The 25,821-nt window shown below is 37.1% G+C and overlaps 2 protein-coding genes across 6 annotated transcripts in view; one reads left to right on the top strand and one right to left on the bottom strand.

Moving 5' to 3' along the window:
• Nucleotides 1–3,146, top strand: part of ELK3 (ETS transcription factor ELK3) — a 34,477-nt gene extending 31,331 nt beyond the window's left edge. For both annotated transcript variants that reach the window (XM_068668739.1, XM_068668728.1), the window contains one exon: nucleotides 1,521–3,146. In XM_068668739.1, the coding sequence (XP_068524840.1) occupies nucleotides 1,521–1,619 (99 nt within the window). In that variant the 3' untranslated portion in view covers nucleotides 1,620–3,146. The remainder of the gene's footprint in view (nucleotides 1–1,520) is intronic.
• A 3,925-nt stretch (nucleotides 3,147–7,071) lies between these two features.
• Nucleotides 7,072–25,821, bottom strand: part of CDK17 (cyclin dependent kinase 17) — a 94,138-nt gene continuing 75,388 nt past the window's right edge. For 3 of the 4 annotated variants that reach the window (XM_068668718.1, XM_068668702.1, XM_068668710.1), the window contains 12 exons: nucleotides 22,897–22,953; nucleotides 20,922–21,036; nucleotides 20,297–20,391; nucleotides 19,368–19,430; nucleotides 16,459–16,582; nucleotides 14,796–14,916; nucleotides 14,160–14,257; nucleotides 13,705–13,810; nucleotides 12,965–13,007; nucleotides 11,616–11,706; nucleotides 10,758–10,835; nucleotides 7,072–10,538 (listed from right to left, as the gene is read on the bottom strand). In XM_068668718.1, coding sequence (XP_068524819.1) covers nucleotides 10,501–10,538; nucleotides 10,758–10,835; nucleotides 11,616–11,706; nucleotides 12,965–13,007; nucleotides 13,705–13,810; nucleotides 14,160–14,257; nucleotides 14,796–14,916; nucleotides 16,459–16,582; nucleotides 19,368–19,430; nucleotides 20,297–20,391; nucleotides 20,922–21,036; nucleotides 22,897–22,953 — 1,029 coding nt within the window. In that variant the 3' untranslated portion in view covers nucleotides 7,072–10,500. The remainder of the gene's footprint in view (nucleotides 10,539–10,757; nucleotides 10,836–11,615; nucleotides 11,707–12,964; nucleotides 13,008–13,704; nucleotides 13,811–14,159; nucleotides 14,258–14,795; nucleotides 14,917–16,458; nucleotides 16,583–19,367; nucleotides 19,431–20,296; nucleotides 20,392–20,921; nucleotides 21,037–22,896; nucleotides 22,954–25,821) is intronic. The other variant, XM_068668703.1, reaches the window with a different exon arrangement.

A 25,821-nucleotide genomic window follows, 5' to 3' on the forward strand; every position in this document is an offset into this window, starting at 1 on the left:
TGAACGCTGCAGCCTCCTTCACACAACTCACCTTGGAGCCCTGACCTGCCTGGAAAGCCTCCCCTTTGAAGCCATACTGTTGTGTAATGAAACTTAATTGGATGTTTCATCATGAGCTGGAAATTACCACATAACTGGAACAGCGAGAGACCTGCGCGGAGTTGATTAATTCAAGAAAATGCAGCTGAACTTTAGCAAGTTAGCCTGAATTAAGCACTGCCACAAGAAGCTGTTGTATTTGTTTCTGCCGTAGTGAGGGGTCAGCCACGTCCCAGGCCCCAAGGGCCACGGAAGCAGCAGAAAGAAGATGAGGGCAGCTGGGTTGGGGTGGAGAGCAGGGGAAGGGTGCGACTGAAACATCACCGTGGCCGGCATCTCAGCGGTGCCAGCCAGCCCCCGGCCTCGACAGACACCTGAGATCACAAAACCCTCTTTTTGATAACTTTACGAGGCACATCAGGCATGGTGTAATTTATGTGCCTCGCTCAAGAGGGATAGACTAGAAAAGCAAGAGCTCATAATCAGGTTCTGTGCTGTGATAAAACGTTGGTGGAAGCGACAGCAAGGTGTCCCCAGGCCTTGTCGGGCCAAAGCCAGTCCCAGCTGCTGCTCCACCGGCTGCTGCCCAGCGCTGGGCCATGGCTGTCCCTGAAGTCAGGAGCGCTGCTCCTTGGCCCTTCTGCTCTCAGGGCTGTAGTGACCGGGAGCGAGGCCTCAAGGAGTCGGCCCCGAGGCAGACGAGCACCTATGGATGGCACAATCCCCGCCTGACGCTGCAGCAAGCCCGCTGCACCTCCCTGCCTGCTGCACCTCCCTGCCTGGCCCTTCCCCAGCCCAGACGCTGAGAGCTGTCAGCACATGCCAGGACTGCATGGGTTAGTTAGTGAGCAAATCCTCTCTGCAGAGCATGTCAGAAGTCAAGTAGTAGTACTAAAGTGCAGTATATTCTGCCTCATCTGGTCTGGCGTGGCTAGCGGACAGCCCCTTAGTGAATACAGACATAAACTGTAACTGCTTGAGAGAAATTCTCCTCATGGTTCGTGTTCACAATTGTGCTTCTTCTGTCCTAAAGCTACATCTTGACTTTCACTTTTACAAAGAGCTTTTCTGCTTAACTTCTCTGAAGGGCAGATGAAAAACATGGATTTTAATTACTGTTCTGTAGACTAAGAAACATTTTTGGAAGCAGAATGGATGGCAAACATTTCTCTCTGTGATTAACTTTCCCATCGTGATTACAGCTGTATTGTTATGTCAACTTTGATATGAAATATAGCCAATAATAGGCTCATACATCCCTGCACACTGAGAAGTTATCCAGGTTCCATCCTCTGCTTCACATTCCTGATGTCTGATGCAGGCGTTTGGTATCCATCGTACTGTACAGCAATCACAGGCCTTGAAAACATCTGGAGTCGGTTGCTAATGCTAAATGCATGTGCTTTGGGGCTGAACGCTTTGAGATAAAGACTAATTTTATTTTTTTTTTATTTTTTTTTTTACCTTTTGGCCTCTTACAGTTTCCAACTCTGCTAAATGGTCACATACCAGTGCCACTCCCCAGTCTGGACGGAGCCTCCTCTCCAGTACTGCTTTCTCCAAATGCTCAGAAATCCTGATGATGCCTCATTGCGTTAAGGACTTTTTGGTGGATTTAACACTTCATTCCTATGGGCTAGTTTTTCCTGTGTCATGAGAAGGACATTGTGAAACCCTCTATTACTTTGGTTTGCACTTTTCATTACATGGATAATCTACTTTTATTATGTTAGCATTTTTTAAACAGTGTTTATATATAAAAATATATATAAATCTGTTTTGCATTAAATGAATTATAATTTTTTTTATATCATAGCTCTCAAGTGTTGAACACTTCTGTTGTTGATGAAGTACTTTTTGTAATGGATTGCAACAATGTATCTAATAAGGATGTGAAGCTTCTTTTTAATACCTTTTTCTGCATATTATGCATTGTGCTTGTGTAAACTATAACCGGCTGTGCCTTCTTTTGCATAATGTCATGTAAATGATTTATATATTTTCTAGTATTAAGATAAAAAGTTGAAAGACAAAACTAGTATTGAACAGCCCTATGGTAGTATTTCAGTATTTTCTCCACGGATAGGCTGTATGATGCAGTGTATTCATGTAACTTTGTATTAAGTGCTTTCAAATTGTATAAAAATAGCCTTATAATTTTTCTTTGCTGAAGTGAAAAATGTAATAAATGTTACAGTCAGGAGATGTATTTAGGAGTAACAAAGCCACATTTACGCCCAAATTCTTCTGTGGAGTTGCAACAGGGAGGAACTGGGCTTTGTGTATTCACAAAACATTTCCAGCATTTGAAAACACTTCTGTAGAAAAGAAGAACGTTGCTCAGAATTTATTTGGCATATACTTCTTACGAACTGTCGACATTACAGCTGGAAAGACTGCAGGTGATCTCTGTCCTCCCAGGGAATGAGGATCGTTCCCAATAGAGAATTTCCAGGTGCTTTGTTCAGTCGTGCCAAGTGCCTTCTACCATTTCCCTGGAAAGATTCTTCCAGCTACTAAAGCTGAGAAGGTCACATTTCCCCTTCCCCGAAAGCTGGAAAAGTTACAGGACTGTAAATTAATGTCTGGTGCTTGTAAGGAGGCATACTGTACATGTGGGATGTTTATGTATAAACATCTGAATTCTGGATTAAAAAACAGCACTGTGTTACCATATACTTGCAACTTGAACCTACGAAGTATGTCCTCTACCTTGAGGTGATGCTTTAGTCATCTAAATGTCAGGTTAGGATGAGGCTAGACTCCCTGGCACCACAGATTCTAATCTTGGCAGGGCTGATGCAAATCGTCCGTTTTCTGAGGTGGCTAAATTGGATTGAACGCCGTTTTACCATGTAGGTCTTTCAGATGAGACCTTCAAAAACCAAACCAAAATCAGGATCCTGTTTGCTACAGGTCATTAGAGCCTCTACTTTGTTTTCTGGCCAAGCAGCTGGTCAAAAGTCCATTCGTTTTGAAACCTATGCAGTGAGTTGTCTGCTGATTTTCTGCTTGGATGCATTTCAGTGATGATGTGTGTAGTTAATTGTAAAGTGCTTTTGGATCCTTCTACCTGAAAGGTGCTAAATAAACATTTTATTACTGCAGTTCTGATGTTGAGAAGCCGTTTTTTGGGCAGAGGTAGTCTGACAAAAGGGAGCAGGAATTTTTCTCAGGCACCTGGGTTGCACAACCAAAAACGACTCCTTGGTTTCACTCAGAGTAATTAACTGACTAAAAAACTGCCATATCTGCATGAAACACCAGCGCTGATAAACAGCACCAAGGTGCAGGACATGAGGAAAAAGAATGAAACAAATGGGAAGTCATTCACTTGATTCAGCATTTTAAGAGCTCCAAGAAGTACCATCCCATGGAGTCGAAACCAGAAGATGAGCTTATTGAAAATTTATGAGTGAAGGGATATTTTACACTAAGAAAAGTCAGAATAGGTTGGAAGAAAAGGCAGCACATAACTAATGAGATTGACTAGTCTGGTGGAGGTTAAATCACGAGGGCTCGCAGGTCAAACATTTCCCTTTCAACAAATGAATCCTCCCAGCTACGTGGAATATTTTTCAGTAACTAAGTTACACAGAAGCAATTATTCACACTCAAGAGCCAACAATCTTCTCGTTTTTTAAAAAGCACAAACGCCTACTCCAGTAGTCTCGCCTTGCATATAACCAGTACAGCTAATGGGAGAACAAGACATGAAGATGAAGTGCTTCTCACTGTGAATTAAAAAGTAATGACAAATACCCATGAAAATTTAATCTTTGAATTAATAAAAGGTATTGGATACCACACTGAAAAAAAAAAACAACAAACCAACAAACAGATTAAGATGAGAGGAAGAAGTGCATAACAGAGAAGAGATTCTTAAAAGAAAAAACACCCAGATTCTCGTAATTATGTTTCTTCCAAGGTTTTATTGTTAGCAAGGCAGAATCTTTCTTTTTGGAAAGCTCAACACCCCTCTACCGCCCTCCCCCCTCTCCCCCCACCTTCCAATATGCACACCCTTGAATGACTTTTCTTTTAAAAATAAATAAAATAACAATTCTGGGACAAAAATCTGTTTCAACAAATTACTGTAAAGGATCCAGAAGAATCCAATAAAAACTTAAGTGAAGGCAGTCAGAAACAAGAACATTAGTGCTGTCTTCTCATCTTTGAGAGAATAAAAAATAGCAGTAGAACACGTTTTCTTCTGCTGGTTGACTTTTCAATTAAAAAAAAAAAAAAGGTTGTCAAAATGAAATCTGCCTTGCAAATTGGTCAATTATGTGGAACAAAAATTCTTCCTACTAGGGACAAAATGAAATGATATTTAAACAAATAAAGTCCAGCCGCTCAAGTCTAACACTTACCTAAAACACTAGCTCATTATGCTTTATGCTTCAAAGAAAATATTCCATTAGTAATTTTCCATTGAATTTTATTAATAAGTACCTTTAACTGTAGAGAAAAAGAATCAAATAAATGTTTGTAAAATAAACACTGTGAAAGTGTCAGTATTTCTGTGCCAGTGGAGAGCTCCAAGACAACAGTCTTGAACAACACTGGAGTTATTCTCTCTTGAACGTTCTTGGTGATTGCTGCAGTTTGATCATACTCGAAGGATTTTTTTGGATAGGTTCACACTTTATTCATACTTCAGCAATATGCAAAGTTAAGTTTTCAGTGGTTTATAGGCTGGGCCCATGATCAGGCTATTTTTGGCTTACCTTTATATTGCGTTTTTTTTTTTTTTTTGGAGAAGCAAGTATCCACCAGCAGGGCCACAGCTATGGGGTGGTTTTGCCAAGAGATGACACACAGCTTCTGCCCTGACTCAGCCTGCACTTCGGTGGCACAGGTAGGTGCCTTCTGCTCTAAAGAACACTTCCAAGGCAGGGAAAACAGTGATGGGTGATAACAAACTACAGAAAAAGAAAGATTTGAGATTTGTCCATTACGTCAACACAGAACAACTTGTTTTGTCTGAATAAAACCAGTCTCATCAGACAGATACTTGCCAATCTGGAAATAATGAACTGTCAACAAGACGAGTGATTAAAGGGGAGACACTCCTTTAAAACAGACTATGGGATTTAACAGAACGAGTTTCTACATTAAGAGGCTGTGTCATCGTGTGCCTATAGGAAGCATCTTTAGAAGCCATCATGACCACCAGCTCCCTTTTAGTTTAGCTGTAGCAGCTCTTACCAATTAATACAAGTGCTCTGCCTGCACAGATGGAGCACAAACCTATTTCTTGAGGGCAAAGAGATTGACAGCATTAGTGAGGAAGAACATAAATTTACTTAAATGACCAAAAAAAGGAGAATGTACCTCAGGCAAGGACTCTGGAGCAACTGGTATCACGGCCTGCCTTGTGGGGTATTTGTAAAACAGCTTCTTACAGGAAAGGACTCTTGCTTTCTCTCCATCCCCCCCAAAAAAAAGATTTCCATCAGTTCATTTCATGTTTGCTCTGCTGGAAGCACATATGGATAAATGCAACCTTAATTATTCCTAATCTAGCTCCAGGCCAGCTTCCTCCCTCTGCAAATTAAGGAAAAGGACATGGAAAAGTGAAAACAAAAAGTCTTTGAAAAAATGAGCTCATGGTGTGAAGGAGGAGGAGCCAGCAGTGCTGGCACTGCTCTGCAGGGCCTGGAGGGAGGTGTTCTGCAAGAGCATGTTGGAAAGGGGATGGGGAAGAGCATTCTCCCAGCTCTGCAATCCGCAGTGATGGCATTTCTGTCAGCAAGAAGATCCCACTGCAACTAACAAAGAAGCTTCATAGCTCTCCGAGGGATATATTTTTTTCAAGGTATGGCATGTGAGCTGAAAAGACTCGTATTTCATTAGGAGGACCATAAAAGCAATCTGCTTAGGCAGGTCTGTTCCTTAAGTGATTTTGGAGGATGCAACCAGGGCAATAAATCGAGCAGTTATTTACATCGGTAAGTATGTGCAGATGTGTGTTCACAGCTTAAGTTGGCTCAGAAATCACAAGACTTAAATGAGTTGAGGGATTTCAGAGAACGCGAAAATAATGGAACATTTTAATGTACACATTTTTCCACTGACATCAATCTTTTTCTCTCAGATAATGAAAGGCAGTACAGTCTCGTGAAAAACACACAAGATTTTTAAAAAATCTAGAATAGCTGAATTCTAATCCCAGTTCTGCCAACAAGTTCACCGTGGCCTTGTTCAACTCAATTCCATGGACAAAAAGCTCTAGGGTATGAGCTACAAAGCCCACATATCTACCTGGCTTTTGTACTTTGCAAAATCACCATACCCACACAGTCAGCTTACTTTACAGTGTGCCAATTAGCTAAACATTTGTGCAGTGTTTCCACTGTGTTTCATACCCTGTGCTTGTTTTCTTGTCGATCTTTTAAATTGGGCTGACACGGATGCTGGTGAGATACGAGTACTGATCCATGTGCGGGCCAACCAGTAGTAGTACGTCTCTTAACAGGCCCGCCTCTGAAATGGGGAGGATTGACTGTAAAAATGAAGCATAAACGTTCCTGCCAAAAGTTGGAAAATTTCATAAATATGCTGCATTTTTTTCAAAGCCAAACATTACTAAGGGAGGAGAGGAAGTATTGAAATGTGCTATCAAGGCACAAGAACGATTAAACTCTGCTCTTTAGTGACCAGACAAACCGATCACGGCTGTGGCAACGCGGTGTTCATTTAAGGTACGTTCCAGTTTTTCTCTGTGTCACTACAGGCTACAGCCATGCATTTCCACACCCTAACTTGTTTGGATTTCTTTCAAGTCTGACCTTAATTCTGGGTATTTCCTGGGTTTATAATGCTTAGCTTGTGGATGTTTACAACATACCTTTCATATATTTTGTCCTCAATAAATGAATGTACTCTTAACCTTAATTCCATCTTAACATTGCAAAACAGAAACAATGTGCTTTTATTAAATTGAAAAACCCACGTGCAAACACCAAGCAAGACTCCCAAAGAATGCTACCTTGCAGTTTTCCAAATGATTTGCAGATACAAAGTATGTTGATTCTTTAATAATTGTTTATTTTAACTTTTATTGCCCAATTCAGGGATACACTCTGGCTACTTAATGCTGTGGTAAAGCAGCACAAAAATAACACAGCTGTGTTGAGATGCAGGTTTCACTAGAGCATTGCTGAGCAGCTGGTTTGCCCCTTTCAATCTCCCACTCTTTCCTGGCCTGTAAATTCCCCACCCTCCACCCACCCTTTCTCCTCTTCAGCCTTCACCTGCATGTGCACACCGCCTCGTGACCACCTGCTTCTTTCCTGTCTTCAAATCCACCTTTTTTCCTACACACACCTATACACACACCTTGGCCCTTCTGCCTCTGGGTAGATGGGGTACAATGGGTATATCCTCTACAAATACTTATTTAAAATCAGCAGCTACTTGCAGGCCATTTCTCCTTAACTGATCACCCATCGTCAAGCAGAGGCTGTTGTAACCAAATCTTGTCAATCATCCAATTTTAGCGAGCATCTGCTTGATGTTCACCGTGGCTGAGGCCTCCTCCCAGAAGGGTCAGCACTCGCTGCATTCTCGGTGACAGTGAAACCAGGCCTGTGCTGCCTGTTGCTGTCAGACAGGGGACGGGAACACTGAATTGCACAAAAACGATGTCAGAGAAATGCCCAGTGACTTCAGACTCACTGACTACTGCCCCAAACAGGCATCTGCCACAGAATTGCCTCTGCTGATGCAGGAATTTTGATTATGGACCAAAAAAAAAAGAAAAAAAAAAAAAAGAGAGAGACCCCAACAAAACTGGCTTGACCACAGATGCCAAATTTCTTAAAAAATACATTCTTTAAAGCTACCTCCTAGTGAAGCAAACCAATTCATTTGTAGATCCTTAGAAAAATCTCTTTATATTCAGAGTGCTTCAATTTTATGGAAGATCTTTTCATCTGTAACAGCAACACCAAATTCCTATCCAAAATGGAAATCTCCTTTTGTTAGCTGCAGCTGATCCCCTTCTAAATTTGTTAATGCACTTCATTTTACCAGTTAAACCTTTAAGTCCTTTACTCATTAGTGTCACATTATTTCTTGTTCTTTTATGACCTAGAAAATATTACTGTTCTAGAAATGCTAAATCCCACATTTATCCACAGTGAACATTTACTCTATATCTTTACTACTTCTGTAGAAAAAAAAATGTTTTTTTTGATACTCCTTTCTTCAACACCATTACATCTACAACATATTTCCTACAAAGTTAATCAGTATAAAATCTAGATCAGATCCATAGCAACTATAAAAATATATATAACAACTATTTCAGGACAAAGGTTTTTCAATCAGTGCCAAATCTGCCTCTGACACACACGAGACACTCCCACTGCTATCAGTGGGAGTTCAAATCCATGCATCCGAGCCACGTCTCACCTTCCTAGAGCTACGCAAAACTCCTGATACCACGTGACATGCAGGACTTCCTCGCTAACAATCAGACTATGGACCATGTTTATGATAAGATCCTGAACGGCCTCCGTTGAAGATGAGTGATACCACCCTCGCTGCCACTACTTCTGGGCTGCATGAATTCATAAGCAGCTAGAGTTCAAACTGATGACTCCCACAACACACAGACCTAGCTAAGTTTCCAACAATGCCCCAAGAACTGCAAGTTCACTTAGTCTGTATTTTTAACAGCACAGGGCCTTTGTCGTTATAAATTTCAAAACAAAACCAAAGAATTCCACATAATATTTATACTTTCAAAAGTACAATATTAATACAGGTCGGTCAGTTAGAAATAACAGCAGTTTGTTAGGTCTACAAGATTTAACGTAAAACCGGTTTACAAATGCTGAAAAGCAGTAGTGGTCCAAGAGTCACCATTACACATTAACTTCTCTCTTCCAGAAAATAAAAAAAAAAATCCCAATTCAAATTTACCAGTATCAATGAAATATTAATAAAACACCCCCAAACATGCCACAATCACTATTCACAAATAAAGTTAAAATGAAATATACAAAAATTCACTTAATACTGTTAAATAACAATAAACTACAAGATTTCCTGAACAGAAATGGTAGGACCCCTGAATGTTTTACAGTGAATGTCAGGAAAAATTAAGTTACCTATGACTATTTTCATGATATACCAGCCAAAGATTTACATGACCATTTCAAAATATACCAATAAAGATTTACAGTCTCTTTAAGATGCACTAAACAAATAGGTTCATAAAGGTGAACACAAATGCTTAAAAATACTGTAACCATCACCAAGGGTGTACTTATGATACTCACTGAGATGCATAAGCATAGTAGTAACATGTTTACTATCTCTGGTAAACAGATAACATCTAAGATCTGAGAAACTCTCTAAGTTCCCATTTTAAAAGTTCTGTAGTATAGTGAGTTCTTATCAAGTACAAACTTGCATCTTTCCAGTTGATTTCAAGTGAATAATGCACAAATGGGAGAGCAACAGGGTGGGAAAAGTGTGACATTATTCCCATGTTCTTGTAATTAGTCGTCCTGTTTCTCTGTAATGAAAAGATCCAAAATTCCAAAATTAAGCCAGGGTCCAACATATATGAATCATTTTTTTTTTCTTTTTTTCTTTTTTCTTTTCTTTTTTTTTTTTTTTTTAAACTATTTGTATTTCTAAGTTAAAAACAAGGTAAAAAAAGTCATCGCTTCTGTCAGGTCCCATATGCACAACAATGTGCAAATATCTTATGCTGGAGTGAGCCTGACAAAATTTATTATCCAGTCTCCATGCTCTAATTTATCAATAACTAATATAGGATCTGAGAGCAAATAATAATTACTTTTCACTTGTTTGAATCAACTTTCACACCATGTGCTTTTCAAAAACATAATATGCATTATAATTTTTCAACTATTTCAACACATACTTCCAATGTTAAATAAGGAATTAAGTGCCATGAACTTAGAGCATTAAAGATGGTTCACCTATAGCCAAGCAAAGCTATGTTTACATTCCAGGAAACACTGCAGTTTAAGAAATACAAAAAAACCCGCAGCAGTAGAACGTTTTATGAAGAGAAACAGATGCATTCACATATTATAAAGCCATTGCAACTTCTTCAGGCATGGAACTGTTGTGTTAACTATACAGACAGTAGTTATTTAGCAGCAATGATTCCGCAATAAATAATGCACTGTGTTTCTCAGTCCTGCACAAAAATTGCAGCTACAGTTACATCAACAGCTGTAACCTACTGGCTCTAGTGGCAGAGGAGACCTTAAAACCAACTGTACAAAAAATTGTCACACTGTGACAACAAATATAAAAACATAATCTGCAGGTTGGAAATAAAAAGACTCCACTGTGAAGAGGACAGTGTAGACAAACTGCGATTCCAAGTCCACCAAAAGAGAGCACTGCCTTCAGATCCGAGTCCTTGATTGATAGGATAGGCTTGGGCTTGACTCTGCACCGCCCACTTTAAAAAAGCATGCTCTGCCTTCTGTTCTTCCCATGTCCTACAACAGAACATGGACCATGGTAAGAAACTTAAGCATTCATGCAACAGATTCAACCATTATCTATATCTCTCCTTCTATGCCAAGAGAATATCCTTTCTTTGGGCTTCAACCAGTATCACAACGTCTTTTTTTTTTTTTTTTTTTTTTTTTTTTAACCTGCAGTTATTGTGTTAGCATGCAATTTGTAAGTATGAGAAAATATCAATATTTCCATACCTGTCTCTGGGTAAGTGGAATTTCGAAAGCCAGGGTCTTTTTGCAGCTGTATCTCTTTTAGACTGAATATAGAAACACCTGTAATGTAACAGAGAAATTAATTCATATCAATCTGAGCACAACTGTGCTTTATTGAGCAAAATTCTATTCTTAATTGTGCAGATTTGGTAAGAAAAAAACCTTTACTTATTCCCAAATGTTTAAGTCAATATGTATTGGACTTCTTTAATAGAGTAAAGAATTTTTCATTAAGCAATTGTTGTCATTTAACCCTGATATATAGCTAAGCATCATGAAGCTGCTTGCTAACTTCCCCAAAGCCCTGGTGTATGGGGAAGAGGAAAGGAAAAGTAAAATCAAGAAAACCTGAGATGAAAACTCTTTAGTAAGTGAAGGAGGTGAAGAAGAGATAAAAAACAAAAATGATGCAAAGGCAGTAACTCACCACCTCCCATGTGTAGATTGATGCCCTGCCAGTTCCATAGCAAAATACGGCTAACTTCCCCAACAGACCCCCTTCCTCCTTTTTGATTCCCGAGCATGACATTATATGGCATAGGTTATCTCTTTGGACAGTTCAGGTTATCTGCCTGCTGTGTCCCCTCCCAACCTGTTGCACATCCCCCGGTCTATTCACTGTGGGGGAAAGTGAGAAAAGAGAAGGCCTTGACACTGTGCAAACACTGCTGAGCCATAGCTGGAACACTGGTGTGTTATCAGCACTGTTTTGGTGACAAATATAAGACATGGCACCATGCAAGGTGCTCTGATGAAAATTAAATCCATCCCAGCCAGACGCAGGACAGTGATGTACTATCTTAACTATACTCCTCCGTTGCTTTCCTACTATACTCTTACTTTCAGGCAAAGTATGTATTCTTGTTCCAAGACTTCTGAAGTACGCATGTTTCATAGCCTCTTCCGCCGAAATTCTCTTCTTTGATTCATACTATTAACATAAAAGGATGTAAGTGCATCAGTTTTAATTAAAAAATCCTTTGTATTAAGTGATTTCATCAAAGGAAGAAAGAGTTCAACTTGCTCAAATCTTTCCTACCAACTCACTAGGACATCTTTTTTTTCATTACTTTTATTTCACAGATGAAACACCTAACATATGTTATCTAAATTAGAATTATCAACATATGAGATTGCTAAAATACTCAACTGCTGTAAATGGATGCAAATAAAAGTATACTTAATCTTTATTTGTAGTTGTAACAATGATTAGATGTCAGACTTCTGGCTACTTTATGTTCTAATATTAAATTGCAATTACATGAGATCACAAAAGCTTTCTAATTAGAATGGACTATGCTGCAGTATTTTGCATAAAAGGGAACTTCAGACAACATGGTCTTCAATCTGTGCTTAACAATCTCATGTTTGGCATATTCAGAAATTTGGACAAAGATGCAGACATTTAAAAATGGTGTACACAAAGAAGAACAAAGTCTAAACAAGGACTGCAAGAACTACTCTCAAAGAGTGTGTAAATAGATGAAGACTTGGTATAGAATTTAAACCACTGGCTGCAAAGCAGAGTTACTGCACTCCACCTAATATACTAAGGCGTCTTAACACAGTGAAGTTACAGGGCTTCTACATTCTTTCAAAGACTTAAGAGTTGGCCTTCCATCTTGCCTCCCCTCTTCTTGTTTCTTGGCTCATTTTTAATACAGATTAAAAGATTAAAGCCACATAACACTTTACCTTTTGAATATAAACAGTTTGAAAGATCAAAGAGTAATCTTTACATTAGTAGATGCTTCTCTAGTGGGAAGCAAAATCCATCTTTACAGAACCGTAGTATTTGTATTTAAAAGTTCTGTTTTTAATACTGTATTTAAAAATGTTTTAGTTTTTCACGGAATTGCTAACAGAATCAATTACTTTTTTTACAAACAGTAATCAGAGAGAAGAAATTGCTTCTTGCAAAAGAAAAAACAAAAACATCAACAGAAAAACCCTACCCAAAACCACAATTCAAACAACAACAAAAAAAAACACAGCCAAAATACCAGCTTTTAAGTTCCTGCAGCATTTAGCCTGACAATCATTCTTCCTAAACCTGTCATCCACTACAGACTCAGCTGTACTTTGAGTTAGATCTAACAGGTACTATGCTTGTAATTACAATTTTACATAATACATCAAAACTCTAAACTTGCACTTTTAATAAAGTAAAGCCACAAAACATATCTTACTTGAAGGAACTTTGCTATCAATTCAATTCCTTCCGTGTCTAGCCTAAAAAAAAAAAAAAAAAAAGTTATTGAATTATATTTACAGAAGCCGATCTGCAAAGTAACCGATGAAAGTTGAATTTTAAGAAGTGAATGTTTTCACCCAAACAACTTTACTACTTGTGAATGTGTATATATACAAGTAGCACTATCTCAGAAAAAGATGAAAATACCGGGAACATACAAATCTTGAGCTTTGTATTGTGATTTAGTAGGTTGACCCAGGTCATTCACTAGGAGAACACAATGTTAGATCTTTTTCTCAGAGTCAATAAAAATGTGTTAGGTTTTGTTATAAAGTTTATTTACAACCTCTGTGCTGTTAACAATACTGATGCAGACCCTTGAAGTTCCTCATAATGATTTTAGAATGATTTCAAGAGACTGCTCAAGGAAACTTTGCCATTTTAACAATAAGCCTATTATATAACAAGAGAATTTGGAAGTGCTGTGTGAATACTCCCACTATGCAGGCATTATTAACAAGGCGTTTACAGTTCTATAGGTCATTATGGAGCCTTGAATGATATTAGACAAAGTAATTGCATAGTAATGGCATTATGCTTTGCATTAATATCTGCCCACAATGATGTACAATTTTCCAGCATTCACTAGCACACCATACTTGGAACCTTGTTCACATTTACAAATATTCAAAGCTATAGGAATGCATATGTTCTTTTAAATAAAACACAAAATACCTTGGTGCATGGTTGATTAGGGGTTGTGGTTTATATTTAGGAAAGTTGTAGTTTCTAAATTCATCACTGGAAGAAATACCTGGCCATGTTTCTTGACATGGGGTTCCTGTATTTAAAAAAAGCAATACATTCAACTTAAAAAAAATCACCACCAACAAAACAACAACAAAAATAACCCCTTTCCCTCACAGACCTGTAAAGAAACAGCCCTGACATAAGTAAGTACTTAATCCTGTAATCTGAACAGGAAAAAAAAGGAGGCAATGCTGTACAAACTCATCTGTGCACTCAGGTTGATTATTTTTAATCAAGAACACACTCATTCACCTTGAAGACAATGGAACATGAAATGTAATTTTTAATAGATAAAGATCTACAGTTCTCCCAGAAAAAAAAAAAAGTGTTTAGAAGAATAAACATATACCAGTAACGGTGCTGCTAAAAGTAACACCTACCTAGAAGCCTGAAAATCAAGTGCAGCTCATCTTCAACAGTTGAACCAGGGAAGAGAGGCCTTCCTGACGCCATTTCAAAAAATATGCATCCAACTCCCCTTTTATAGAAAAAGGTAAATCAGAAAAAAAAACACACAGCAATTTAAGCTTTCTGCTCCTAAAGACATCTATAATTTCTCTTAAATAAAAACAAATTATATTAGTTAATGACATATTGCTACTAAAAGAAATTTTGAAAGAAGATATGCAGCAACAAAAGAACCATCAAAGACCAAATAAAATCTTTGTCATAGCTATATTATATCCTCTCCCTTCAGATGTCAAGTTAATCAATTGTATTGTAAGTTCATAGTAAAATACCATGTTACATGTATGTCATCAGGAGAACATGGATTTCTTTTCCCCTAGAAATGTGGGCCTGATGCATGTTTAAGCAATAAAAAAGTACTCTGCATTTTCAAAGACAAACAATAGCATCTTCCCCATCTGTCAATCCTTTCTCTAAAATTTAATGCAGTGATAGCCTTCAAAAAGTCGAAAGATTAGTATTTGAATGCTACTATGTAGCAATGAAGAACTGGCATTTTTTCAACTTGACTGAGAATAAAAATTAAAACTAGAGAAAGCTATACAAACCACATGTCTATTTGAGTTGAATACTCTGAAGATCCAAGGAGAACATCAGGTGGTCTGTACCATAACGTGACAACTTCATTGGAATAAGTCTTCGTAGGCACAGACTTCGCTCTAGCCAATCCTTAATAAAAAGGGAAATAAAGGGTCACGTGCTGCTTCTATGCAATGCTGCTTTTCTTAAATCTTATTTTCCATGGAACTGACAAAGAATTTTCATGAGAGAAGTCAGCTTTAATATACTGACTTGCTAAATACCTTCCAAATTATATTGATTCAAGAGTCCTAATAAACATATTTCTACAATGTGATTTGACTTAGTATTTACAGAAATCTCATGGTAAGTGTTTTGAAGCATATAAGGCAGGTAAGCAGATCAAAACTTGCAGTAAGCCTATACATGTCATCAAAACAACAAAGTGTTATATCAATATAGCATCTTCCCCACAATCTGTGGAATCCCACATTCACCACTTAACAATTACACTGCAAGAGAAAGAAAGCAACAAATGAACCATGAAGCAGTGGAAATGGACCAACAGTGTTGGACTGATCAATAGAGGTTTTCCACAATAATACTGTCAGTTTGTCAGTAACATCCTCAATAAAATTTAGGTCTGTCGTGTTAAATACAATCTTCTGAGCAACTTTTGTTCACAAGCAAGTGAAAAAAACCAGTGTTAGCGTGATTCTCAAAGGACCTTCCCGACATAGAAAATAAAAGGAAATTGTGAATGCTGCACTCGTCTGAAAATGCTCACTGGAAATCTCAAAGGAGCTTGGTGCATCAGTAACACCTGACAATTCTGTATAGGGACAGACCCTTCCTCTTGCTCTCCTTGGTAACTCTGCTTTGGAGTGATTGTGGAGCGTGAGTAAAAAACAGCCTGAGCTCCAGCTTAAGGATTTGATTAAGTGTCAATTTCAAAGGAAGCTGTAAGACTACTTTCAAACCTCAAGTTCAGTGACAGTATGACCTACACATGTATTTTCTAATATCCTGTAAAAGGACAACTTCCATTTTCCATCTGAGAATGCACAAATTTACTACAGACCTGGTGTTCTCATCTTTCCTTTATAAATGCAACTGCACATACCCATTTCTCTTTTGGCTCCTTCAGATTAATTCCAGCAACCATTATGATTGCTTTCACTAATTTGTTCAAAGGCAAGACAGAAACCAAAACAATGGTTTGTGGAATATTTCTTAGTGTTCACAACTGAAGCCATAGACTGACTAAGAAGTACCAGCTTCTACAGAAAACTGTAAAACTGACACAGACTTGGGCTGGGACCATAGCCAACAGACTGAATGCTGATCCTGCAGTTACAGTTCAGAAGCCACTGCAAAGAAGACAGGATAGCTACATCACAGGCAGCAAGTTGCTTGCCTACTGATAGTGACTAGAGGATGTTACTTTTCCAGTTATTGACAAACAGCAACAGCAACAAGGACAAGGTTCTAAATCCTAGCCTTTTGAATTAGTAAGGATGTACAAAGATGAATTAAATACACATCTTTGGTTCATTTTCCTGATGTTCACAGTGGTTTTCAAATGCACATTCCCAGTTCCAAAGGATTTCAAAGTTCGGTATAATTTGTTTTCAGTATTTTCTTGATAGTGAGTAAAGAAAATATTTGTTACAGAAGAATTTCAGTCCGTACCAAAGTCTGCTAGCTTCAGTTCTCCTTTCTCATTAATTAGTAGATTTTGTGGCTTCAGATCTCGATGCAACACCTTTCTTCTATGACAGTAAGCCAAACCACGAAGAATCTGGTATAAAAACAGCTACAAAAGAGAACATTTAAATAAATTAGGCCAAAAATGTTAATTTTCAGATTACACTAATTTATAACAGCCTGTTTGGGCACTGCAGAGTTAAAGCTCTGTACTGTAAACAAGACAAAAATACCTCTCAAAAAGTAAATTAATTTTCCCTATGAGCACACTTAGAGTATCTTCATTATTGTTTACAGATTTAAAATCCTTTTATGCTAATGCATTGCTTTTACACAGTACTTTACAATAAAGATTTTAAGGGAGATTTGTTCTGCATAATTGAAGAGAACCACAGGGCTGTTTAAGTATTTACCAGTGTTCTTCCCCACACTAACATCTTTAAAGGTAACTGTCTCTGTCTACACTCAAGTTCCTTTCTGCCACAGCTCAGCACCTTTTCCATCCAACTGTGCAAAAACTGTTTAAAGATGTTTTGGCAGCCTCTTGAAAAAATACAACTGGATTCACAAGCTCGTGAAATGTGGAGAAGTGGGGAAATGAATATTACTAACATAACCCAACATCCTCTGGCATTTTATATTCATCCACTGACCTCAATACACGCAGGTTTATTTTAGTCCTTTGGAACAGTAAGCCAACCAAGCAACTCCACTCACACATATTAATGCTGCATATTCATAGACATAAAGGTAGTAAGGGATGAAGAAAGTTTTATCAGTGGGCAGCCAAATCAGTTTACTCGATCACTGCATTAATAAATACTACATTGCAATTTCTTATACATATAAGGCATCTACCTTGAATATGGGTCTTCTGGGTAGCCCTTGATGGTATCAATAACTACACAGAAGCCCTCAGGCAGTATCAATGATGAAATGTACAATTAAAAAAAATACAGAGCATTACAAACAATGATGTTTACCAATATGAAAAATTCACCACGTAAGAGTGCTTTTGAGAAGAAACACTGGAACGTTTTTATATGACCATTTCCTAATACAGCAGCTTATTTTTGTACCAGGTGACACCACCAAATTCTTTTTCCTAAACTGGACAAGCAACACAGCAGGTGTACTTTACATCCACTTGTTCTCAGTCTGATCATATGGGATCTACCTACTCAAGACAAAGAGAATTTGGAGCATTTTTTCTTTCTTCCTTTCCTTTTTGGAAGAGCAGGATGAGAAACAACTTTTTTTTTTTTTTCTGTCGACTCGACCTATACTGTTGCAGGGGTAGTCACTCCCAAGCGACGTTAACAGCACAGTGGTGGAAATCGATAGCCATCTCTAGTGTGCACTGTGACAGCAAGGATTTGTCAAGAAAGCAATGTAGATAATTTTACAGAAATTGTGGATATTCATGACAGTTGGCATGGATCCTTCCACAAATTCACAGGACACATACTAACTCAAAATTTTTTTTGAAATGGTAATGCCTGCAGATATCACACACATCTTCATATGATACATTCTTATTTTGTTACAACTGAAAACATAAAATCAGGTGAAGAATGTGACAGAAGGGGTGACAGGGAGGTCTCTCAAATGTTAATAACGATTCAAACCCCCACAGTTATTGCACTATAAGCATATACAGCTACCACAGTTAAGCAGCTGTTCTGTTTTCTCAGTGCCAAAAGGTACTAACCATATCAATCTGCTCTTATGGCATTGTTTAAACCACAGGCAAACATAGAAAAAGCAGGTTTTCTCTGCTTAGCTCTGATTATCACGAGCAGATTCCCCCTGTTCTCTTAACCACACTTATTACAGGAATCAGCTTCCCACTTACAGCTTATTAACTTGTATTTAATTAAAAACACAAGCTTAATTATGTTTTTAGTTGTCTTTCTGACTCTCTGTTTCTGTTCTTAGGGTCACAGCTTACAATTAATATTTTTCAAGAGGCATGGAAAAGTTTCTCAAATACGCTTACTGTAAAAGTAGCAACCCTTACATGAATTATACACAGCTTAATGAAGCTGTTTTGAAGGTACAGCACATGTTGCAATACAGCAGGGTGATACTGTTACAGTCCAGCCTCATTTGACAACTTACTGCAAGTTTGTATTCTCTTCTCTCGGGAATCATGTTTATAGAGCTGTAAGTATTAACAAAATACAAACAGGTATTCTAGTTTTTCAAATGAAAAACTGCTTGTTAGGAGGGAGACTTGAAACTGAGTCAGTCTCACCAGGCCTGATTTGCTACTGAGCCACTAGACTGGGCCACAACTATAGTTAAAAGCAAAAGAAAACTAAATCTTAACAAAAAAAAAAAAAAAAAAAAGTAATTTCTATTTTATCACTAATGGAGAGATGGCCATCATTTATTCTTAAATATGCATTAAAAATATCTTACTTGGCAGTGGAATCCAATCCCACAATCATGACTCTGCTCACATTTTCCTTGGTGCACACACAAACTTTATTTGAGGATATATTAATCTAAGGACTTACCTCAATAGATGAGTACACAACAGTGGAAGGACAAAAAAAGGTCAATATAGTTATAAATTTATTACATTTTTGGAAACGTTTGTTTTAAATGTGTAACTTCAAAGAGAAGGAGATCTTAAATAAAGTTACGTAAACTCTTGATTTTTTTTTGCTTTAAACGTTTAAATGCTCCCAAAACCTAAAAGGAAGACTCCATCTGATGTCAAATGTAGTTGAGACACATCCAAAAGTCAAAAAGAATGTTTTTTTAAAGAAAAGTTTTGTTTTGTTTTAAGCTCTAAATCATACAGCTCCTGATCAGTTAGTTCTCTGAAATTCTTCAGTCAGAACAGAGAAAGTTGGAGAACAGTAAATGTCACTAAAAACACTCACCTTTACATTGTGCATACTCATGATGTTACCACAGTCATCCATGTACTGCTTCAGATCCTTGTCCTGTCAAAAGATCACCACTATTCAGTAAAATTATGGACAACAGATTATGTGACTATTATTTTTTATTAGAACTAGTGAAGAAATTACTCATCAGAAAACTGATTTTTCTGCAAAATATGCATTATTATTTTTATTTATTTTTTTTTTTTAAAAAAACCAAACAACCTCTCCCTTCCCCAAAACTAACAAACAAACCCCTTTAAGTTTGAACATGGAGAAAATTGGCTTTCCAGAGGGCGAAAATACCCATGCTGGATGCATTATCTTAGACACCGTTATTTGTTATTGCCTTCATCTTCTACCTTGTGTGTGCCACTTTTTTTTTTTTTTTTTAAATGGAATTACTACATTCTCCAATTACACTCGAAGTGAAGATTTTGTTCTTCAACCCTCTTATTACGCTCATATATTCCAGCAAAAATATAATTAAAGCGTCAGTGAGAAAATGAAAAGTCTGTAATATAAGAGGCAAGCAACTAAGAGATGTAATTGTGGGCACTTGCTTGAAAAGAATTACAAAAATATGGAATATACTTCTTTTTTTCTAAGATCACTTGCAAAATTATTGAAAAATATCATTGGGATAATAGCATAATTATCCCTTTTTACAGTTACTGAATTTAGGATGAGTTTTCTCAGGTAGATCACCTCTAACTGCTATTAATGAAACATTACAATGATGAGAACTTACTGCATTTTGAGAACTGCATACAGATGTATACTTTTCAGCCAAATAATTCTACATGCAGGACATATAACAGAGTATTTTAAAAAAGATAATACAGAATTTTGTTATGTCTGTGTTACTCAGTATTCTGTAAGGAGATAAACAGAATATAAAGCTCAACAGTGGTTTAAATGCTTACCAGATATTCAAAAACAAGAGTCAAAGACTTGTCTGTGTGAACAATATCATGTAACGTAACAATATTCGCATGCTTCAGATCTTTTAATAATGACACTGTAAAGGAGAATGGTAAATATAAAATAAATAAATGCAACATAAGCAATAAACACATTTCTAGCACGTTCATATATATGCTATTTATTTATTTATAATTAAAAAGCTATTTTAAAGAACATAGATTAACTTAATGCCATATGAACACTAAATATGAGAAATGTATTTAATTAAAAGACCAAACTCATTTGGGTAGCAAACTGTAAATATTTGCTAGACAGTGCAGTTCAGGCAGCAGCAGTCATTTCATGTAATGTATTCTGAATCCCTGAAAGTTATTCCCTAGTATTAGTCTAATTCAGTACAAAATCATCAATTTATAACACCATTTGAAAACACAACCTTCCCCCAATAAAATAAATACATTTGAAACACTAACTCTTAATATGTCTAAGATTAAAATTTTCCTTATCAAAACTAATTTTTTTTTTTTTACATGTCTCATATAGCTGATTTATTTTCCAAGCACTTTGGTCAAAAAGAAAGCCAGAAATATCTGAAATTCTAAAAAGCAATAAAAATGTGATCACCTTCTCTTATAGCTGTACACGGTGCTCCCTCTTCATGTTCCAGGCGAATTTCTTTCAGAGCTACTAGGTTCTCTGTCAACTTACTTCTCCCCTTATAAACTGTTGCATAAGTACCCTACAAAATGGAAAAAGAAGAATACTTTTAAAAATTGCTCCTTCATTGGAAGATAAGTTCAAAAAGAAAATATGAACTGAAATCCGAGGTTTTAACAGCTTTCATTTTTGAGTACAACTAGTTTTAAATTTTTTTACTTCTTATGTAGGTTAAACTAGAAAAACACACAGAAGACACAAGGGATGCATATACTTACTACCTCTGAAAATTAGACAAGTTGTACACCAAAGAAGTTAGATCAGGTAGTATTAAGTTCCCTAAGTTCACTGCTGGGATCATCTAGAAAGGCCATACTTAAATAAAACTAGCGCAGGTATCTCTATATTTTGCTGCAGTTATTTTACCAATGGCTGCAGACAAATTCTACCACTATTTTTAGGAAAACATACAATTCCTTTTGTCTGTTTCTTGTCTTTGTTACAAATTCTACATGAGCATGTGCTGGGAGGGGAGGAAATGGAAGTTTCATTTTTGTTGACATCGTAAACATGAATATAGTGAAGTTTATCTTTTAGTTTTCTTAGACAATGGAAAATTCAAAACTCTTAATATATGTTATATAACGACAAGAAACCCTGACAAAACAGTCATTAGGTGTATCTAATTCCAGGAACTGCAAAGAGGAAGCAAAAAAGTTACAGAAAATGCCCTGCGTTACTGTAGATACACCTTATATTGTCCATTACATTTTATAATGCAAGCGGGATAAAATACACCCACAATTATGACTAGATAGCTGCTTGATTAATATTTTTCCAAAGTTGTGTGACATCATGCCATGTCTAGTGAGCCACTTAGCTAGTACTTTAGAGAAAAAAAATGCATTTGGAAATGAAAACACTGCAAATAGAGGACTAACTGCAATATTCACAGAAGATAAACCAATCAGCCCCGCTAACTTCTGCAACGTTCAGTGCGGCCCATCCTGGTGCTCCTCATCCTTCTTCTGACCCCCTGGTCACCCTCAGCCAAACTGAACAGGTCAGAAACCTGACCTCTCCCCTGAACGCTACAGTTTCTCTGAAAATCAGTGGCTGGATGTAGTAGAGGAAGGCTGTATTACTGTTCCCCCAGCAGGGAAGGGGAACAGAATTCAGTGTTACGTATTTCAACTGGTTGCACGTAGTTGGCCACTGAGCTTACGTGTGTTGGCTTGTCTATATTAAGAACACAGATAGCTATTGTCTGCTTACTGCAAATGATGGCTTCTTGTCCAATACAAGTGCTCCCTAATACCTAAATCACAACAGTAGGAGACTTAACCAGACTTAAGTAGTTTCATTACTGACAGAATAATTTTTGTCTATCTGCATACGTTAGCCTTCGTAATAAGGTCAGAAACCATTCACTAATAAAGTCTTGCTCTTCCCCAGCTCGCTCACGTTCTTCCTGCTTTTTTTGTTTTATTATGCAATCATAGAACATTTTTGTGGCTGTGATGTTGGTATGCATGTTAAATGCTTGGTTTACTGAAAAGAGAAATCCAATGGATATTTTGAAGGACAATGTTGGTATGCATGTTAAATGCTTGGTTTACTGAAAAGAGAAATCCAATGGATATTTTGAAGGACAGAGAGATTTTCAGTCAACTTTTATGAAAAATTTTACATAAAACATTGCCATCAAATCACAGAACAGTTGAGGTTGGAAGGGACCCCTGGAGGTCATCAACCCCCCTTATCAAGCAGGGACACCTCGAGGAGGTTGCCCAGGACTATGTCCAGGATGCTTCTGACAGTCTCCAAGGAAGGAGACCCCATAACCTCTTCAGGCAACCTCTGCCAGTGCTCTGTCAGCTGCACATTAAAGAAGTGTAATCAAAGCAACAGGCATTTAATTTCAAAAGGAAGCTATACGTACCTCTCCAAGCTTTTCTAACTTGATATAGGTTTCCATTTTTCCAAATCCAATTTCTGACTGCAATGAAAAAATACAGAAAGTTGATAACACTGACCCTTGATTTATCATTTAATCAGCAAACTGAACGTTCTTTCAGAAAAATACCTGATAGTATTACAGCAAACACCATGAAATTCTGTTATTTTAAAAACAATTTAGCATATTATGTGTGTGTGTCCCAGCATACAAGCCAAATGCTCAGCCTATTAGTCAGTCCACTGCGCATCCTGGAAGAACTATGTACTTAGTTACATTTCATACAAAACCCCATTTTATCTTAACTCCTGCATAAATTTTCTCCATTCTTCTGATCTGATTACTAATGAGGTTATTATAGTCTAAAGCACAGAAGCCATCTCAAACTATTCCATCCTTTCTCTTGCTTAGCATATCCATATGCAGCTGCTTCTTCCAAAATAACTTTCATTACTTATTTGCTCTCTGTAAATACAGAGAACACATTCAAGACCTCAGCTCCAGGTCTCTTCTTCCACTCTGACTTCTCAAAGGCTTTTCAGTACAACACTCCACAACTAAAATCCTTAAACTTCATTCCTCCACAAGCTTCATCTTTTTCCTCAACACTTTACATTTCATGGCCTATAATTTCAAGTCTTTACATATTTTACTTGGCCCTATTCACCTTTTCTTTTGGTGACCAACTTACCTTTGCAATGCAAACCAGATTTTATCTGCCTGTATAACACCTTTTTTGCAAGACAGATTTTAAGATCATTATTTTTCCCTATTCAAATCCACTGCTACTCTCATATTTAGTAGTTCTTTCTTGTAGTTATTTCTGTTTAAGACAATTCTCAATTACACTACACCTTTATATTGCTCTTACAGTGTAAAGAATGTTGAAAGTTGACATGTTAAACAAGCCAATTTTTAAAAGGATTTACAAAGTGCATATAACCTGTACCCTGTCAAAATCCAAAATCCACTGGCTTCACAAGGATTCGAGTTACTGACAACTCGACACACTCAGATGAAAAAGCCAGGTTTTCACCCTAGCACCACCTCCTCCTTCCACTTAACAGTTCTTTCCAAGGAAAGATACTTTGACCTCTGACTGGCTTCAGCACCTATTTCCTCAGGTCAAAAAATGTTGATTTGCTCCTAAAACCCAATGGATGTTAGAACTTTACAGTATTTTGTTTAGTAAATACTGTTGATTGCATTAAGATTGGACAGCAATATAACATGAAGGCATTCTAAGAAATCTTGGATTCATGCTTCTGTTAATTTTCAGAACATATGCATGAAAACAACTGAAGTGTAAGATCTTGTCTATAAGCATATTTGACATATGTAAGAGAAAAAAATGGGCACATTATTTTGTTAACACGGTACTAAGAGAACTTCTGGTTTATTAAATTAGTGTTAGGACTGAAATGTTTTAGAACCACATGCTTTAGAATCAAGCATATTTCAGAGTTTGGTGAAGCCAAGCTGCTTATCCTAAAATACAGGAAAAGTTGATATTTGACAACCCTTAAAACTCCAGTGAGATTTTAAACATACCACTGACTTATAAGTATATACTTATAAGTGTGTGTGAGTGTATATATATATATATATATATATATATATATATATACACACATGTATATATAAGTAGACACTGTATACTTATAAGTATGTTAGTAAAGTAAGTATTGTTTCCAAAGTGCATTTTCATCTACTTAAAAAGATACAACTTGAAGTGAATAATGGATGGTATCAGAAATAAATATATATGCTTCTGAATTGAAAGGAGAAATTATATGCAACCGTGCACCTATTAGCCTTGTTACTGCCAGAAAGCCTGGAATACAACATAGAAGTCTGATTTCTTTGAATCCTCAGTACCGTTCAAGACTAATAAACATAAAATCTTTAGACAATACAATGAAGTATTTCCTACATATAAAGGACAGATGTTCTTCAAGACCTGCCTTGCAGTGTGTCTCATTTATAACCACATTTCAGTTGACCACCACCTCAGAAGACAACCTGTGTTTTAGATTACTCAAACCAAGATCAATTTCATTTTAATTTTTCCCTCAAAATCATTTCTAAACAATTTTTTCAGGCAAGATCCATCTACCCATCTTCACCTACACAGGAACATGGATATTTATGGTCTCTTATTTCTAATGGTTGGTGCTTAAGAGATGCACCTATGCTGCTGTGTGTGCAATACTGTACCAGTACACGCACAATGCATTTACCGTAAAATCTAATTTTTTGTTGTATTTCAAAGAAATGCACCACACCTGAAGTATAACAAGCTCTCACCTAATACTTTTTACAGCTGTTTAGATTCGTACCCCTTGAAGAGAGACATACCTTTACAGCAGCACACAGTATTCATATACTACTATAACTAATCTGCTGGCAAGCTTTCAATGACAACCTCAGAATAATGATTCTCTCTCTCTTTTTTTTTTTTTAAAAAAAAAAAGTAGTTTGAAATAATGAAAGCACAATGCAGCAAATGCATGCCTGCACACCACAGTGCTACTGGCAGGTTTCATTTTGGACTTTTCAGCCCTGAAAAGCATTTTTGAAAGGCAAAAGCAAACAACCCTGTGACAGGAAGTTGATTCCCTACACACATCATATTCATTAGAGGGCACTGTTTTTCTTTCTGTCTAGAATGTGACGAGGAGAGAACTCCAACTGCACTCAAGGCTCAACATGAAACGAGCAACGGAAATCACATACACAGGAAACTCCCCCCAGCCCTCAAATATTATATTCCAACACTGAAAAGACTCTTCTGAAAAGGTACTTCAGTACACCCGCATCTGAAAGAGAAGGTTCTGGGAAATACAGTCCTCAACTCAATGCTATGTCAGTAAGTAAGTGGTTAATGAGCTACAGAAATCTGGCACAAAT

This window comes from Anas acuta, chromosome 1 (assembly GCF_963932015.1).
Source record: "Anas acuta chromosome 1, bAnaAcu1.1, whole genome shotgun sequence".
NCBI lineage: Eukaryota > Metazoa > Chordata > Aves > Anseriformes > Anatidae > Anas > Anas acuta.